The sequence below is a fragment of the Rhinolophus sinicus genome, linkage group LG10, assembly GCF_036562045.2.
Source record: "Rhinolophus sinicus isolate RSC01 linkage group LG10, ASM3656204v1, whole genome shotgun sequence".
NCBI classification, from domain to species: Eukaryota; Metazoa; Chordata; class Mammalia; order Chiroptera; family Rhinolophidae; genus Rhinolophus; species Rhinolophus sinicus.
The window spans coordinates 3,231,584-3,247,276 of record NC_133759.1 but is presented as its reverse complement, the minus strand read 5'-3'; the positions used below and the strand labels follow the sequence as shown (position 1 = coordinate 3,247,276).

General features: G+C 43.3%; 1 protein-coding gene across 10 annotated transcripts in view; it reads right to left on the bottom strand.

The window, feature by feature from the left end:
* CNTN4 (contactin 4) overlaps nt 1-15,693 on the bottom strand; it is a 769,828-nt gene that overhangs the window by 63,810 nt on the left and 690,325 nt on the right. For all 10 annotated transcript variants that reach the window (XM_074312213.1, XM_074312216.1, XM_074312211.1 and 7 more), the window contains one exon: nt 256-383. In XM_074312213.1, the coding sequence (XP_074168314.1) occupies nt 256-383 (128 nt within the window). The remainder of the gene's footprint in view (nt 1-255; nt 384-15,693) is intronic.

Below are 15,693 nucleotides of genomic sequence, written 5' to 3'. Positions count from 1 at the left end.
GTTACAATACCGTAATAGATACAATGGCTGTAATTCTCCGAATTGTGCTGGATGATTCTGAAAAAGATAGCCTTTCCATCACAGTCATTACCCACCCTTCTCTAAGAATTATGAATCATATCATGTTTGCCATGATGAATTAATTTAGCAGCGATATCTGCTCACAGTAATATGAATGGCACCACTTCTATAGATTACATTATTAGAAATGATAATAGAAATATTAATGTATGCGCTGTCTGGCTGAGTCATTACCTTTCACTATCAAGTTCCCAGTGCTGCTTGCAGTTCCAAAATGGTTAGTGGCTACACAGGTGTAGCTCCCAGCATCTGATTTAGTCACATTGATGATTCTGAGGCTTCCATCTTCAGAAATGGTAATTCTGAAATCAAAGCAAATGAACCCCAAGTGGTGAGTTTATCGCATGTTACTAACTGGAAATTATTTATGTCATCTTTCCTACTACAAATCACGGCTACACCATTTGACAGCTTCATCTTTATTTAGGGTATTTGCCTATGTACACATACATACAATTAGGGTATGTGGCTTTAATCTTCGTAATACTTTTCTGGCTAAAATGCTCTTGACATGCTGTTGGAATAACTATTAAAAATATTAGATAGGTGGTAGCTACTCTTTCTTTTTGGCAGCTCTAACCACATTCCGTGAAGGGAAAGCTTATTGTGGGTCACCATTCATCTTAAAACAGCTAATGAGAAATAAGAGAAAAATCCCTTGATGGGTGACTTTATAAATTTTCATTGAAATTGTTTTCCTCTAGATGAGAGGCTTAAATTAAATGAGCCATTATTGCACATATTTATTTCTGAACTGGGTCAGACAATACTTTAATGAGAGGCAAAAAGTGAACTTAAAAAAATTAAAATATTTCACAACATGGTATGACTTTGGCAGAACAGCAAGTGTGGACAGCGCATCTCAGACCCCACAATTAGGAACAAATATCTACAACGTGGTGAGAAGGCAACACTTTCTCTGACAGACACAAGGCTGGACCAGGGAGGATTCTAGAGAAGCCTGTTTTCAATATGACTACAGCAGAAGAAGAAGCTGCAAAGTTGAGTAAGATGTATACAGCGTGGCTTAGAGGCTGGTCAGAGAAATAAAAAATGTCCACAGATAGCTCATCAACCTAAGTGTCTATTCAATTGCTACTATATCTTGCAGATTTACCTACTTCTTCCTATTTCTTCTGCTCCCTCCTTCTCAGGAAGCCCCCGGAAACTGTCCTCAGTGATCTGCCCAATTCTACACTTGCTCCCCCAATGCATTCTCTTAAAATACAAACCAGATGGCCTCACTCCCGGGTTGAAATAGTGACCCCCGGCTCCCCACTGCGCTCAGAATAAATTCCTTTCTGGAACCTCCAGGACCTCTCCCTGCTGACTTGATTTCGCTCTCATCTGTGACCATTTGGTGAACTCCAGTCACATGTCCTTCTGCAAGTTCCTTGAGCACCTGGAACCCTTTCCCAGCTTGGGCTTAGCTCCTCTTCTGCCTGCCTTGACCTCTGGAAGAAGTTCCCACCTTCTCCCCCTCTCAAGACCTCGACTTAAGGGCAGCTTTTCCTTATAGACCTTTCCTGAATCCCATTTCGAAAGTGGATTTCCCTGTGATTCTCTTTTCTTGTAGCCACTTTATTTCTTCCCAAGCACAATCTAGAAGTTTTGTTTACTTGTTAACTGTCTTATCATGTGGAATATGAGCTTCCCTGAGGTCAGGGACTGGGTTCGTGGAGCTTGTACATGGGCTGACATGTCGTAGATGTCTGTGAGTGTCTGTGAAGTGACGGAGTAAATACATAAATAAATAAATATCCATTGAGAAGGTCAATGATATGTGACAGGAATTCAGAGTGCTAAACCATGTAACTCTGGCCTGGACTTAACAGCGTCCTTTACCAATAATTGGAACCGGGGATCTCTGATGGGCACAGTTTCATTTCATAGCACTTTAGGCCAGGCTTTTGAAGACCACAGGTGAAGAGTTAAATACACTGGGTCATAGACGCTGTACATACTTTTCGTAAAGTCTCTCAGGGAGGGGGAAGCTACAGCCTCCGTGACAACCCGTCCCACGATCCAGGTCCCAGGCCAATGGGAAGGTGTGAGGATGTAAGAACTCTATAAAGGACATTGCAATCGGGGCCGGCATTCAGATTCCAGTTCTGTCAGCTCGAGCTGTATGATCGGGGACAACTTGTTCTGAGTTTAGCTTCCTCATTTATAAAATGGAACCAACCGCAGCAATCTGATAGGCTGATGGTAAGAATTAGGTCAGAGAGGGTCAGGGAAAGTTCTAGTACATTTCCTATTATTTATTAGGGCAGTTCTCTTTCATCTTTAAAACTGTGTCCTCTTATTTAGTCATTTGTACATATGGGGAAAATTGAGCAATATTCTCTGAGCATACTTCCTTTCAATATAGTAATGAAAGCAGCTTTTTTTGCCACTCCAATTATCATTTGCGACAATCTGAAGTCTATACACAAGCGAGCTAAGTCATCCCAGATCAGTGAAGAAGATGCGGACGTGATGGCCCTTTGTTCACTCAGACCACACACACACACATAACAGTTCCCAGTACAGACCATCTGATGTCCCATTAGCCAAACAGCAGATGTACCCACAGATAGAGTGGTGATCAAATCCTAATCACCTCAATAATCACAAAAACAGCTTTAGAGGAGTTAATCATAGTCCTGTTTATAAAATAATCTGTTGCAAACTGTGAAATGGGGGCATATGGGCACTCAGTAAGGAAGGTGACATCTGTGTTTTGGATGTGAAGTCATCTTCCATGAGGTGACATAGGCGTGGGACAGATTTAACAGTAAGGGGTGAGCTGATGCTCTCAAAGGACCGAGGGCTATCAATAATTTGCACCATTTGAAGTGGTGCTGTTGTAATTCCCAAAACATAAAGCCATCACCTGCATCTCACTGTGTAATGCCAAAGGCTACGGACACAAGCAAAGAATTTGTCATCTGATGCCCTGGGTTCCAGTCTTGACTTGATACTTGCTAATGACCTGGCCAATTATTGACGCACTAAGACAGTCTCTCAGCCTTGACACGTTGGGACCAGACAGTTCCTTCTCCTGAGGAGGACATTTAGCAGCATCCCTATCCCCGACCCACGAGACTGCAGCAGTTCCGCCCCTCCCCCCACTTCGTGACAATCAAAAATGTCTCCTCAGGGAGGTACTGCTCTATGTCAGCTTTTCCTTCTTTAATCTCACAGGGTACCATGATTATCTTCTACAATGAGACACGTGGAAAGTTCTGTTAACTGTAAAGTTCTGTAAAATGTTGTTCCCAGTGTCATTTCCATTCCTGCACCCCTAGTTTTGGGATTTCCACTGCACAAAAGACACATTGTCCCTACCCCAGCTGTGGGACCAGTTTGCTCTTCACCACTTCTCACAGGCTCTCTTGCCCCGCCCCCAAATTTCCCTGCCCATTTTCCCATGTGCCCTGTGAAATGACAAAATAAGTCTGCAAACTCGTGTATTACTCCTCTCTAAGACATCAGTGCCAGCATGGGTTTAGTGTCTCCGTCCTCCCACTGTTACTTGTAGAAGAGGAAAGCTTCCAAGGCTAGAACCCCAGACAATGGAGCAGGTCAGTGACGGAGACCGCTGCAGAACGGGGAGCACTGAGTAGCCTTCATTAAATCGCATCCAATTGCCGTGACTGCCTAGTCTCCCGAGGTATTGTCCAAATGTGGCATAATATGATGTTGGGGGGACTGTTCTTTTGTGAAATTCAGCCACTTTCTTATCCAAGCAATACAGTGTAGTGACTAGGAACATAAACCCTGGAATGGAACTGTCTAGGCTCAAATCAGGCTTGTGCCACTTAGGAGCTACGGGACTCTGGAGAAGTCAATGGACCTAAATTCCCTTATTTGAGTAATGGGATGATACAAGCAACCACGTCTTATGGGGCTGTTGCAGGGATGTGCAGAGCTCAGAACAGTGCCTGGCAGCTGAAAGGTACCATATTAAGTGCATGAGCTGAATGTTCTAGTAACTAAAACTCTGTATCCTCCTAGATCCGATGTTTCAAACATGAATAAAGGACTCTGCTAAGGCCCAGACTGCTACGGAGCAGATCTGTCCTCCGAAATCCTATAGCACGTCATTACGCCTAATGAAGCACCTGGGTGACATTGATGGTCATGGAGGACTACAGCCGACTCCTTCATTCACGGATATCTACCCAACACTTCCTGGATACAAGGCCTGTCTAAGTCAGGAGCAGCTTAGATGATTGTACATCAGGAAGTGATGCCCAAGGGTTCTAGATCATCACACACACATTTCCACGAGTCATAGTACCAGGGCTATTGGCTCTTCCAGTGGGGAAGCTGTTTCCCATACTGTCTACAGTGTGCAGATGGGTGGGATTGAGGCCTGGCCAATCAGGAGACCCTATGTTCCTGTGCACAATGGCGGTTTAGGGATGGCATGCCACCCAAACCAGGAGCTATCTGAGCACACTCTCTCTTTCGGTTTGGAAATGGGGATCTAGAACTGTTGGCAGTCATCTTGTCTGACATACTGAGAAGGCATGCCTTAAAGAAGCCAAGCAAAGACAAGCAGAGCCTGAGAGAGGAGAGGGAGAGGGGAGGGGAGGGGAGAGGAGGGAGGGAGAAGGGGAGGAGGGAGAAGGGGAGGAGGGAGAAGGGGAGGAAGGGGAAGGGGAGGAGGGGGAAGGGGAAGGAACAGGGAGAGAAGGAGGGGGGAGGGAAGTAAGAGGAGGGGGTGAGGAAGAGGGAGAGAGAGGGGGAGAGGGAGGGAGAGGAGCAGGAGAGGGGAAGGGAGGGGAGGGGAACGGAGGAAAGGGGAAGGGAGGGAGAGGCAGAGACCTTATGGCATCTTTGAACCTGTTTACATCCACGTTAAACCCAGCAGCTTCCCTCAGATGCCTTGTTGTATGAACCAATAATTTAAGATACCAGAAATTGGGTTTTAAGCCCTGACAACTGGACAGGTCCAATCTCTTAAAGTACTGAATTTGTTCGAGAGACGGTGGCAGTGAAATTGGAGAAGGAATGGGTTCAGCAGGTGATTCCGAGGCTGTCCCTGCAGAACTTGCGGCTAGAAACTCGATGAACTCAACTGTGGAGGAATAACCCCCGACTTCTGAGAATGAAAAAATTCACCTGAGCTTTCCTCGGACACAGCTGTGATACTTTTGGCTACTTATTTGTGTAGATAAAAGCTAAATATACAACGACCTGGTGCTTTTAATTTGTTACATAGGATTTTCATGAGTGAGGGATTAGCATTAAAGCTGGCATTTGGCCTTGGGGTGCTAATTTGGACTACTTCAAAGAACTTTTGATATGCAACTCAACACGAACATGTAGATACTCGCTTCCTTTTAATTAAGCTCTTATAACAACTTAGAAAAAGGGTTTTACAACCAATATCTCCACATTCCTTCTTTCCCTGTGAACAGAGTACCTGAATCCAGTCTAAGGATGGTTTTGATTTCATGTTTGTTTCCTCTTCAGATGTTGAGGTTTCCATTTCATCTTCCTTTCCCCATTTCAGACTGTTGACTGACCTGTAGCTATCAGCTTGATATTGAACTTTGAGCCCCTCCTAATCCTCATTAACAGTGATAGCCTTAGATAAAAAGACTTGAAAATGTAAATCCATTCCTGACTCAGAATGATTAGCCGTGACCTACCTGTAGGCGTTTTTTAAATCAATGAGAGTATCAAAGGAAAATCAAAGATGATAAAGCAGCAAGGAGTGAAAATAAAGGTGTGACCCAGGACTTCACTTTCCCTACATGAAAAGAGGTCATCTCAGTCACAGCCCAGTAAATTACGGGCTGCATAGAGAAGCAGCCGTCCCCCCACTGTCATTTGGAGATTTCAGATCCACAGAGGATAGGGGCATCTCTGGAATGGTGAGACAAATTGAATCTCTCTTTCTTAATATGAGGCTCTGGGTTACAGCCATTGAAGAGCTGACCTTGTCAGTCTTATAAATCAAAACCAGTCTGGGGACATTGCACCTTTAAAAATGCTGATCTTTCCTTTTTAGTAACAGATGACAAAAGCTGCCAACTCCACAATATTCCATCGCCCTGTACAGGAGGGTTATCCCAAGTGGTGACCTACAATTTTCTGAGTAGTTCTGCATGGAAGCCCAACAGAAGGTGACAGAGGCACCACGTCCCGCCTGCCTCTGAGTCACAAGGAAACACTTCCTTAGGAGTAAATCCCTTTAAAAGTCAACTTAGAAAATCTGCAAAAGGGGGGATGATGGATTAATAATAACGCACGATGATGCAATATCAGATGATGCACTATAGAAAGGTACATTTGAAACCTATATAATGTTACTAACCAATGTCACCCCAATACATTTAATAAATAAGTAAATATCTGAATTCAAAATAATAATAATTTCCTCTCAACCAACAAACAACGGAAATATCAAACTATTCAGTTAAATTTGAAATCACCTTTAATGTAGTTAGATTGGGGATAATGTAACTTGCTTAAAATTACATGCAATGTAAAAAATTTCACAGGGTCATAATGGCCTTTTCCTTTCTTTTGTACTTGATGAGTTCCAGAAAACATGTTTGAAAGTTGAAAGCCTGAACGTGAAAGGCCAGGGTTACCTATTACGAGGGAGGTGAACATGCCTGGAGGGCTGAGATAGGATATAAAACCTCAAGCCTGGTTAATATAAGCACTGCTACTTGTCTGCTCAAGCAAACTGGCAGGATGGCGGAACTGTCACAGGAAGCCGGTCCCCAGGAGGCCACCAGTGGTGCCCTAGAATGAGGCCAGTTCTGCCAGATAACCCCAAACTACACCTAGTGAGAAGGTACAGGGCTGCATGCCCATAGCCAGCCCCTCATCAAAGGGCCTTTAGGGTTAAGGCCATACTGCCCTCCCTCCTGGATTGTCTCTTCCCCAGACGTACCACACGAGAGAACAGAGCAATGGAGTAGGAGGGGAAATCGGGCGTTGTATTCATGTTCTAGGGCTGCCATCGCAAAGTCTCACAAACTGGCTGCCTTAGAACAATAGAAATTCATTGTCCCACAGTTCTGGAAGCTAGAAGTCTGACATCGAGGTGCTGGCAGAGGTGGTTCCTTTCGGAGGCTCTGAAGGAGAATCCTTCCTCTCCGCTCTCCTAGCTCTTTTCTGGTGACAGCAGTCCTACGCATTCCTGGGCTTCTAGATGCACCTCTCCAACCTCTGCCTCCCTCGTCACCGGGTGTTCTTCCTATGTGTCTCTTCACGATGTCTTCCCTCTGTGCACACGTCTGTACCACATTTCCCTTTTCTACTAGGACACTGGTTGCCCGAAGAGGAGCCACCCTGATCCAGTATGACCTCATCTCAATTTGATCACATCTCAGTTTGAAGCAAAGAACGTACTTCCAAGTCAGGTTACGTTCTAAGGCTTTGGGCAGACATGAAATTTAGGGGGATCTTCCACCTCCAGGAGGCAAGAGAGGACAGTCACCAGGGTTGTTGGTCTGGATTGAGCCAGCCGCCTCTGTAGCCTTCAGAGGACAGGGAGGGAGTGATGCAGAGGTGTGTAGCTTCCCCGGGCTAGCACCAACACACGTGCTCGCTAGTCAGTGCCCCTCTGTGTGGGCCTGGCCCTTCCCCAGTAGTGCCTAGCAGACACCTGAAATTATCGCTCTTTTAGTGGTATCTTAACAACTGTGTTTTCCCGAAAATAAAACCTACCCCAAAAATAAGCCCCAGTTAAGATCGTCAGCCAGACGGATGCATTTAGTATGTTATGATGATGTTCCAGAAGAAGATGACATGACTGTATTTGAATAAATGTAGCTGGTTGTACATGAAAAAATAAGACCCCTGAAATAAGCCCTAATGGAGCAAAAATTAATCTAAGGCCTGGTTTTATTTTTGGGGAAATACGCTATAAGACTCGGTCTTAATTTCGGGGAAACGGAATTAAATGCAGGGTCTGAAGGACAGATCTGGGGTGGTAATGAACAATGTGTAAAATAGTAGAGTCCAACAGGAAAACCAAAATTACGGCCTACCTGCAATTTTAATTTCTTCTTTAATTAAGCCAGTTTGTTTATTTGTTAGATTAAATTAGATCTTCTATTTTTGTTGTTGTTGTTGTTAATCTGGCCACTTAATTAATATTTATTTTGATATTAAAATTATAGCCAAAATTGGGTAGTCAAAATCTTGAAGGTATGGAGAGGTGGTTATGAGGACACAAAGCCAAAGATGTATGTACTCAGCCTGTCCATCAACAGGAATTCGCCTGTGACCAACAGACTTGGAGACAGGTGGACTCGGCACCATGCTGGCTGAGTCCCCGCTGAGAACTAAGGACACGCTGGCCCATGAACTGGCATTGGTGTGCTGCAGACATGAGCAAAACACACCAAGACTCGGCTCTGAAGGGGAAAACAGGACTCATTTTGGTTTAAATGGGCTTCCAGTTTAATGAAATACAAAAGGTATTTTAAGTTTTGTGAGGGTTAATTTTATGTGGCAACTTGACTGGGCTAAGGGATGCTCAGAGAGCTGGTAAAACGTGAAATCTGAGTGTGTCTAGGCCAGTGATGCAGAAAGAGATCAGTGTTTGAATCAGCAGACTGAGTAAGGACTGCCCTCCCCAGTGTGGGCATCATCCAACATTTGCAGGGCCTGATAGAGCACAAAGGTGGAGGAAGGGAGAACTCGTTCTCCCCATTTGGGCTGAGACGCCCATCTCCTCCTGGCCTTGGACGTCGGCGCTCCTGGTTCTGAGACCTCCACACTCAACTGGGACCCACAATGCCGGTGCCCCCAGTTCTCAGGCCTTGGGACTCACTCTGAATCACACCACCAGCTGTCCTGGGTCTCCAGCTTGCAGATGGCGGGTCGTGGGACTTCTTGGTTTCCATAATTATGTGGGACAGTTCCTGTAATAAATCTCTTAGACACCCTTTTGGGTCTGGAGAGCCCTAATACAGTTTTATCTGGAATTTGCCTGAGTTTATATGGTGAATTTCAAAAGATACATGGAAACGCTCAGCTTGATTAGAGACAATTAGCTCAATCTACGGAAAGGAAGACTGCTCTGTGCGGTTCCTAAGAGCCCACTGAAAGCCCTAGAAGATGGCTCTGCTCCCCAGCTCAAGAAAAAGGCTTTGGATCATGGATTGAAATGAAGTCCCATGGGACAGACGTCCTCCAAGGGCACTCTCAGGCCAACCTGTCATTGATCTTTCCACGCAGTCTGTGGCGGCAACAGACATCGCTATCGAACAGACACCCAGTGACAAAGTGCCCTGAGAGATAATTTGCTTTCTGTTGTAAGAGTTGAGTTTAATAAACCTCTGAACAAGCTGTGAGCTTCCACCTGCCCAAAGAACAAGCAGCGGTTCGGAGCCTATCACCCCTCGCCTGCAGCACCGCTCGAAAGAGAAAATACACTCCTGTTCGTTTAACCTGTGATGCAGGTCTCACTTCCTTTGAAAACCAATAGTAAAAGCTCCGTAAACTAACCTGGAAGGAACTGTCTGCTCAGGGTAGAATAAGGATTAAACATCATAGAGCCAATTTGAATTATTCCTTGTGACTATCGTGGATGGACGTGGGGATACTTTTCTTGGGCAGGTAAAAGCTTGTAATTGTATTTATTTATGTAGTAAGAAAATAACACTGAAAACACCATGTTTTAGGAAGAAAGAAATAAAATAAAGGATATATTTTTCTCTAAAATTTGTCTCTTAAATTGCCACCTTTAAATTTTGCAGGATCTCTCTGTGTCTCCTAGAATTCCTTTCTTCCAGGAATGTACGACTCGAGATAATTTCAACACAAATCTAAAAGGCATGGTGAAGATGAATGCCTTCTCTAATATCATATTCTACTTTCTGTATTTGTATGTATTCTTATCAGAGCATCATAATAAGTAATATTACTTTTATAATGAGGAAAAACTTATTAAATTACTAGGCACTCAGGAAGTATTACAAAACAAACATATACTGTCTTAGGACACAGGATAGCAGGCAAAATCACAGTTTGATAGCCAAATGCAGCTGTCTCTAGAAATAAATGGAAATAAAGAAGAAATCGCAGAAATGGACCAGCAGACCCAGAGGACTAGCTCATTAGTTGAGTGTGGGGTGTGCTGAGGTGCTGAGGACATTTATTTCACACCTGTGATGCATTGTTGGGTGCTGTTGGGTGTTTGCAGTTAGTATCACATATAATCTGCACAACAACCCTGAGAAACAGGATTCTGCCAGTTTTCCAGTTGAGAAAAAGGAAATCCAAATAAGTAAATAAAAAATCCAACGGCTGTGCAGTTGATAAGAGATGGAGTACAGTTTCATGCTCAGATCTTACTGCCAAGCCGGGACTCTTTCTACCATCCTGCAGCAGTGGGGGGTATAAGAAAGAAAGAAAACAAGAGGCAAAACATTATATAAACATGGAAACACGAAAGAGGTATTCCTTCAATTGGCCATTAGACCTTGGGTTATAATTAAATACTTTTTTTGTTTGTTTTTGTTTTCTGATTTTATGGTGGACATTGCTTTTCCTAATATTGAGAAATTGATGTTTAAACTAAAGTCTGAAAGCGGAAGCAAAAGGAGAGAATGTATTACAACATGACTGGAAGTTATAATCCTAGAATCCTTTACCCCTGAGTAACTAAAAGGCCTGGAAGTCAATAATAATTATTAATTAGAAAGGGAGGGCCACTATATGGATTACGTAATTTAGTGAGGAGAGGAGTTTTCTCTAACGCAAACAGCAACGCTAGAAAAACAAAATGTTTTCATTTTATCACGAACCCAACTTGCAACCGCTGGGGAATCGCAGGATCAGTTTACTTGCGTCAAGGCCTCATCTAAGAACTTGACAACATTTCTAACAAATCAAAGACTCTCCTAGTTCCCGCACCCATCACGATAGAACACCACCGTCCGGGTCCAGCTACAACTCCATTCCCAAGACCCCCCCTCCTTTGCACACTTGTGGCCCCTACCACTTCTGTCTTCTGTGGAAGAACCGAAGCGCCATAACTACATCCCCTTAACGGTCATATATTTCTCTTTTTAAAAATAGTTTAACATTTTTTCAATTACAGTGGACACAAAATATTACTTTAGTTTCAGGTGTACAACATAGTGATGAGACATTTATATAACTGATGATGCGATCACCCGATAAATCCAGTGCCCAGCTGACACACGCACAGTTATTACAGTCCTACCGATTCTCTTTCCTGCGGTGTGCTCTACCAGGATTACTCTGTAACTACCAATTTGTTCCTCTTAATCCCCCCCCCTTTCACCTATCCTCCTCAACCCCTCAATCCAGCAACTTTAACGGTCATATAACCTAAGCTTCCCCCAATTCCCTGGTGCCTCATTCATGTACCACCAGGCAGCTCGACTCCTTGTTCCAATATTTGTGGGAGAGTCTCTTTTCCTCTCTGGGCTCATTTACCATCTCTCAAACGGGGGTCAGAACAGTAGCACCTATTTCTCACAGGATTCTGAGAAGGTGAAATGTGAAAATCCCCGTGAAACATTCACAAGGGCCCTTAGTGGGCACTTAATACTCATCAGCTGCAGTGGTCATTGTTACTATTCTTTTCTGCGTCATTGTAATTCCCAGTCACTGTATCTTCCTTAAGTGGCTCCAAGTTTAAAATCAAAGTAAGTGAATAGAGAAACTTCAGATCATTACTACTATAGGTAGAAACAAACCTCCCTTGCCGCAAGTCGATGCTAACTGTACAAATACAGACGATCAACATGTACCCCAGGCCTCATACTCCAGCTGGGCACAGATGTCTGCAGGATACCGAGCCCATGGAGGGCTTTTCCTTTGGGGAAAGGAGTATTACCCGGGGCTGCAAGTGTTCTGACACACTAGGGCTAAACCGACTTTCCCGTTGATGTGCTCAGAAATAAAGAAAGAGAACTATGCGGTTCAATGTCATTTAATGTCTGTGTACCATGTAAGATTATCTGAGCACTTGGAGAGATGCAAGTCTTCCACTTTGTGAAACACACATCTATTCTGACCATGATCCCAGGGTGCAGTTCCTTTTACAACATTATGACCGAATGGGCCATTGACCTGTGTTGTGAAGGTCCCTTGACTTTTCGAGGTTGTCCAATCTACCCAGGAGGCATTCATCATACACTGCCTCAATATCCCATCACCCCATCTATCCAAACAGCTTCTGGAAAGCAGGGCCCAAGTCTTATACAGTAACTCTTACCATTTCCCGGCCATCCTTTCTGTACAAAGAGGCACACAACAAATATGTGGATTAATGTTCATTTAGTTTTGAGAATTTTGGAGACACTGGTGACACTTCTTGGGATAAAGACTCTGGTAGCGAACACTTTTTTGGTAGGTGGTTAGAAGTCCGGGGTCTATAAGAATCGGAAGCAAATGATAACATTCTCCGTTCAAAATGCAACTACGCACATTGTTTTTGAAAGCATACGGGTCCCCTACAGCGCCTCCATGTCACAAAACTGTAAAGAGAAATCATTATCTTGGAGGAAACAGAGATATCGTCCAAACTTATACTCATAAAGGTGTGTAAACGGTATTACTGTTTTCTATAAAGCTCAGTAAATGGACTCTGTGTAAATGGACTCTGAAGTTAATACCTGGGTGTCCTCTTGCTAGGGGCACTATTTTTATGTGCTCCATACCTTCAGGTCTGTTTTGCATAGAAGTTTCCATGATCAACTGCGTCCTTGCAGCACTCTTGTCTCCTCTCAACAAATACTCAACCCAGTGTCCCGTGAAATATACTGGCGGGGACCTGGGTGTCCTACTATTGGTTTCCCCCCGATGGAAAAGGAACCTACTTCTTTTGAAAGAAGAATCTTTATTCTTTTCAGACAAACCATGCAAAAAGGACTGTAAAGTTGCACAGGTAATGGCTGTTCTCATACATAATTATTTTAAGGAGCTGGTATGTGGGTCTGCTTCTCATGAACAGCCCAAGTCTGCGAGGACCTTTTTCCTAATTCCAAGGGGAGTTTCATGACAGAAAGTGAAGAGCTTAAGAAAGGAGCTGGAAGCACTTATAATTAAAGGTGTCTTGGTCCAGGGGCAGAAGCTGGCAATTCAGATATGCCAGTGATAACGGGAGTTTGATAAGCACGCGGGGCGGGGGTGGTGAAGAGCACAGATTGGCGTGAATCTGACCTACTTAAAGCAAAGAGCAGGATAATATCTGAATATTTGTACTGTCTGTGTATAAAAGAGTTTTCTGGCAAATCCTCCTCTAATAATCAGCACACCACATTTCCTGAAAAATCAGGTAAATGAGGCTTTTGGGTAAATGTTAAACTCGAAATAATGATGAAAGGAACATAGTAATCCTGAAAATACTGATAACCGCAAGCAACAAACCAAATGTGTTACAAGTATTTTCAAAGAATTCACAGTAGTGACTTATTCACGTCGGATATCTCTAATCAGCACAAAAACGAGATTGGCTAATATTAGCCTTGACAAAGGTGCTTTGTTGCTTGGTCTCTTTGTCCGGTATCTCAGGTCAAGTAACACAGAATTGTTAGACATGTTTGCCTTGGGTAGATGATCAGAGTCAGATAAAGAACATATTAGAAGTTTTCTGTTGAGTGTTGTGTGCCTGGGACTGTGTGTGCCTAAGAGAAAGGGACGGAGGGAGGGAGGCACGGAGGGAGAGGCAGAGAGAGAGAGAGAGAGAGAGAGAGAGAGAGAGAGAATAAATGTGAGTTAGGTCCAAAAACAAGAAACAGAATGATTATTAACATCTATGAGTTACAGTTATGTGTGAAAAAAAGTGATGTTAATAGCAAATTCATTTTTTAAAATGAAGTAACCTGAATAATAAGTGATTTAGGGAGATTCACTTTGTAGTGGTCAAATAGCAGAGGGAGACAAAGTTGAAAAGAATATTAACCATCAGGAGGTCTGTATAATTAATCAGCAGTCCTACAAAGCACGCCATAAATGAGAGCTACAATTATACCACTGTGCTTGGAAAATAGGAGACTGGACTTTTTATGTAAGCATCCAGGCTTATTTTTTAACACCTGTCTCCAGCATAATGTGAAGTGCACTATAAGAAAGGTGGCCGAGAAAATTAATGCTTTCCTCGCTGCTATTTACAACCTAATTTGCAAGTTTTCACAGCATCTTAATAGTCACATAGCAGTTAAGAAAGAAATATCTATCATGCCATTCTTGAAGTTCCTGTCATGAAAGAAAACTCTAAAAGTTACTGGAAAATAAACTTCCCGTGGATGCTAAAATTTGATATGAACCATTTTCCTTTTACGAAATTAAGTATAACATTTACTTTTAACATATAAGTTGTCCCTTTACAATTTTCAATCTGTTTCTACATGCAACGTACTTCAAGGTATGCCTTGCTACTGAATGAATTATTCCAAACCTTCTAGAATTACACATTGTGTTTATGTTACGGGTAAAAATTGGTATAGTTTGGAAAGAAAAAATGCCTGGTGAATATAAATTACAGTGTGCTAGATTCCTTGCCAGCTTAAGTTATACCACTGAATTAATTCCAGGTGATTCGCTAGGGTCTGTCCTCTGAAAAAAGGGAATTAAGAAAAGCCACAAAAACAGAGGGTGCCAAAAAAATGTATACACATTTTAAGAAAAGAAAACTGTATTAAAATTTTAATACTCAATATATATCGATAACAAAACATGAATACAAGTCAATCACATTTGACTTCTGCAATTACAAGAGGTGCTCAAAGTGGTTACCATCAGGGTCCAGACACTTCTGATTACAGCGAACTACTGCTTGAGCAACGTTGACTGAAGTGTCCACCTCTGTGTACATTCTTTTTTTTTTTTGGCACCCCTGGTATATATGAAAAGTCTTAGATGGGAAAAAATGTCTTGTTGTAACCTGCTTTGCAGTTCTACACCAATCCAGTCATTCGCTGACCACCATGTACCCACACGGTCATGGGCATCTGAGAATCAGCCCCAAATTATTATCTTTTAAGCATTTTAGTCATCTTCCTAATTTTTGTAGCCTTGCCAAACAAAATACGGTAGTACCTCGGTTTTCGAACATCTCCGTTGATGAAACTGTCTGTTTACGAATGCCGTAAAGCCGGAAATAAACGCTCCGGTTTTCGAACACATCTCGGAAGTCGAACATGTCACATGGCTTCCGCTGAGTGCAAGATCCTGAGGCCGAGCTGTCGGCTGTTTTCGAACGTTTCAGAACTCGAACAGTCTTCCGGAATGGATTACGTTCGAAAACCGAAGTACAACTGTAAGGGAAAACCAAGTCCTCCGTTCCTGGTCTCCTCTGCTTTAGCCTGCACTTCATCAGGCCACAGGTATTTTCTGAGCACTTGCTATATCAGAGGCATTGTGATAACCATCCCAGGGGATCCCAAAGGGAGAAGCGACACTGCTCTGGCCACATAGCTCCGCTCCCCTGTGGGGTGGCATCTGATGAATGCCTGCCCAGTGTCCACTCCTCTTTGTCTACTAACATTAACAATCCCAATTTTCCCTTGGGAGGCCATGTCTTCCCCACTCACAGACCACCCATTTTGGGTGGTTACGACACCATCCCCTGGATACTGGGGCGTTCATAGGACTCAGGTGTGGCCAGGGACAGTA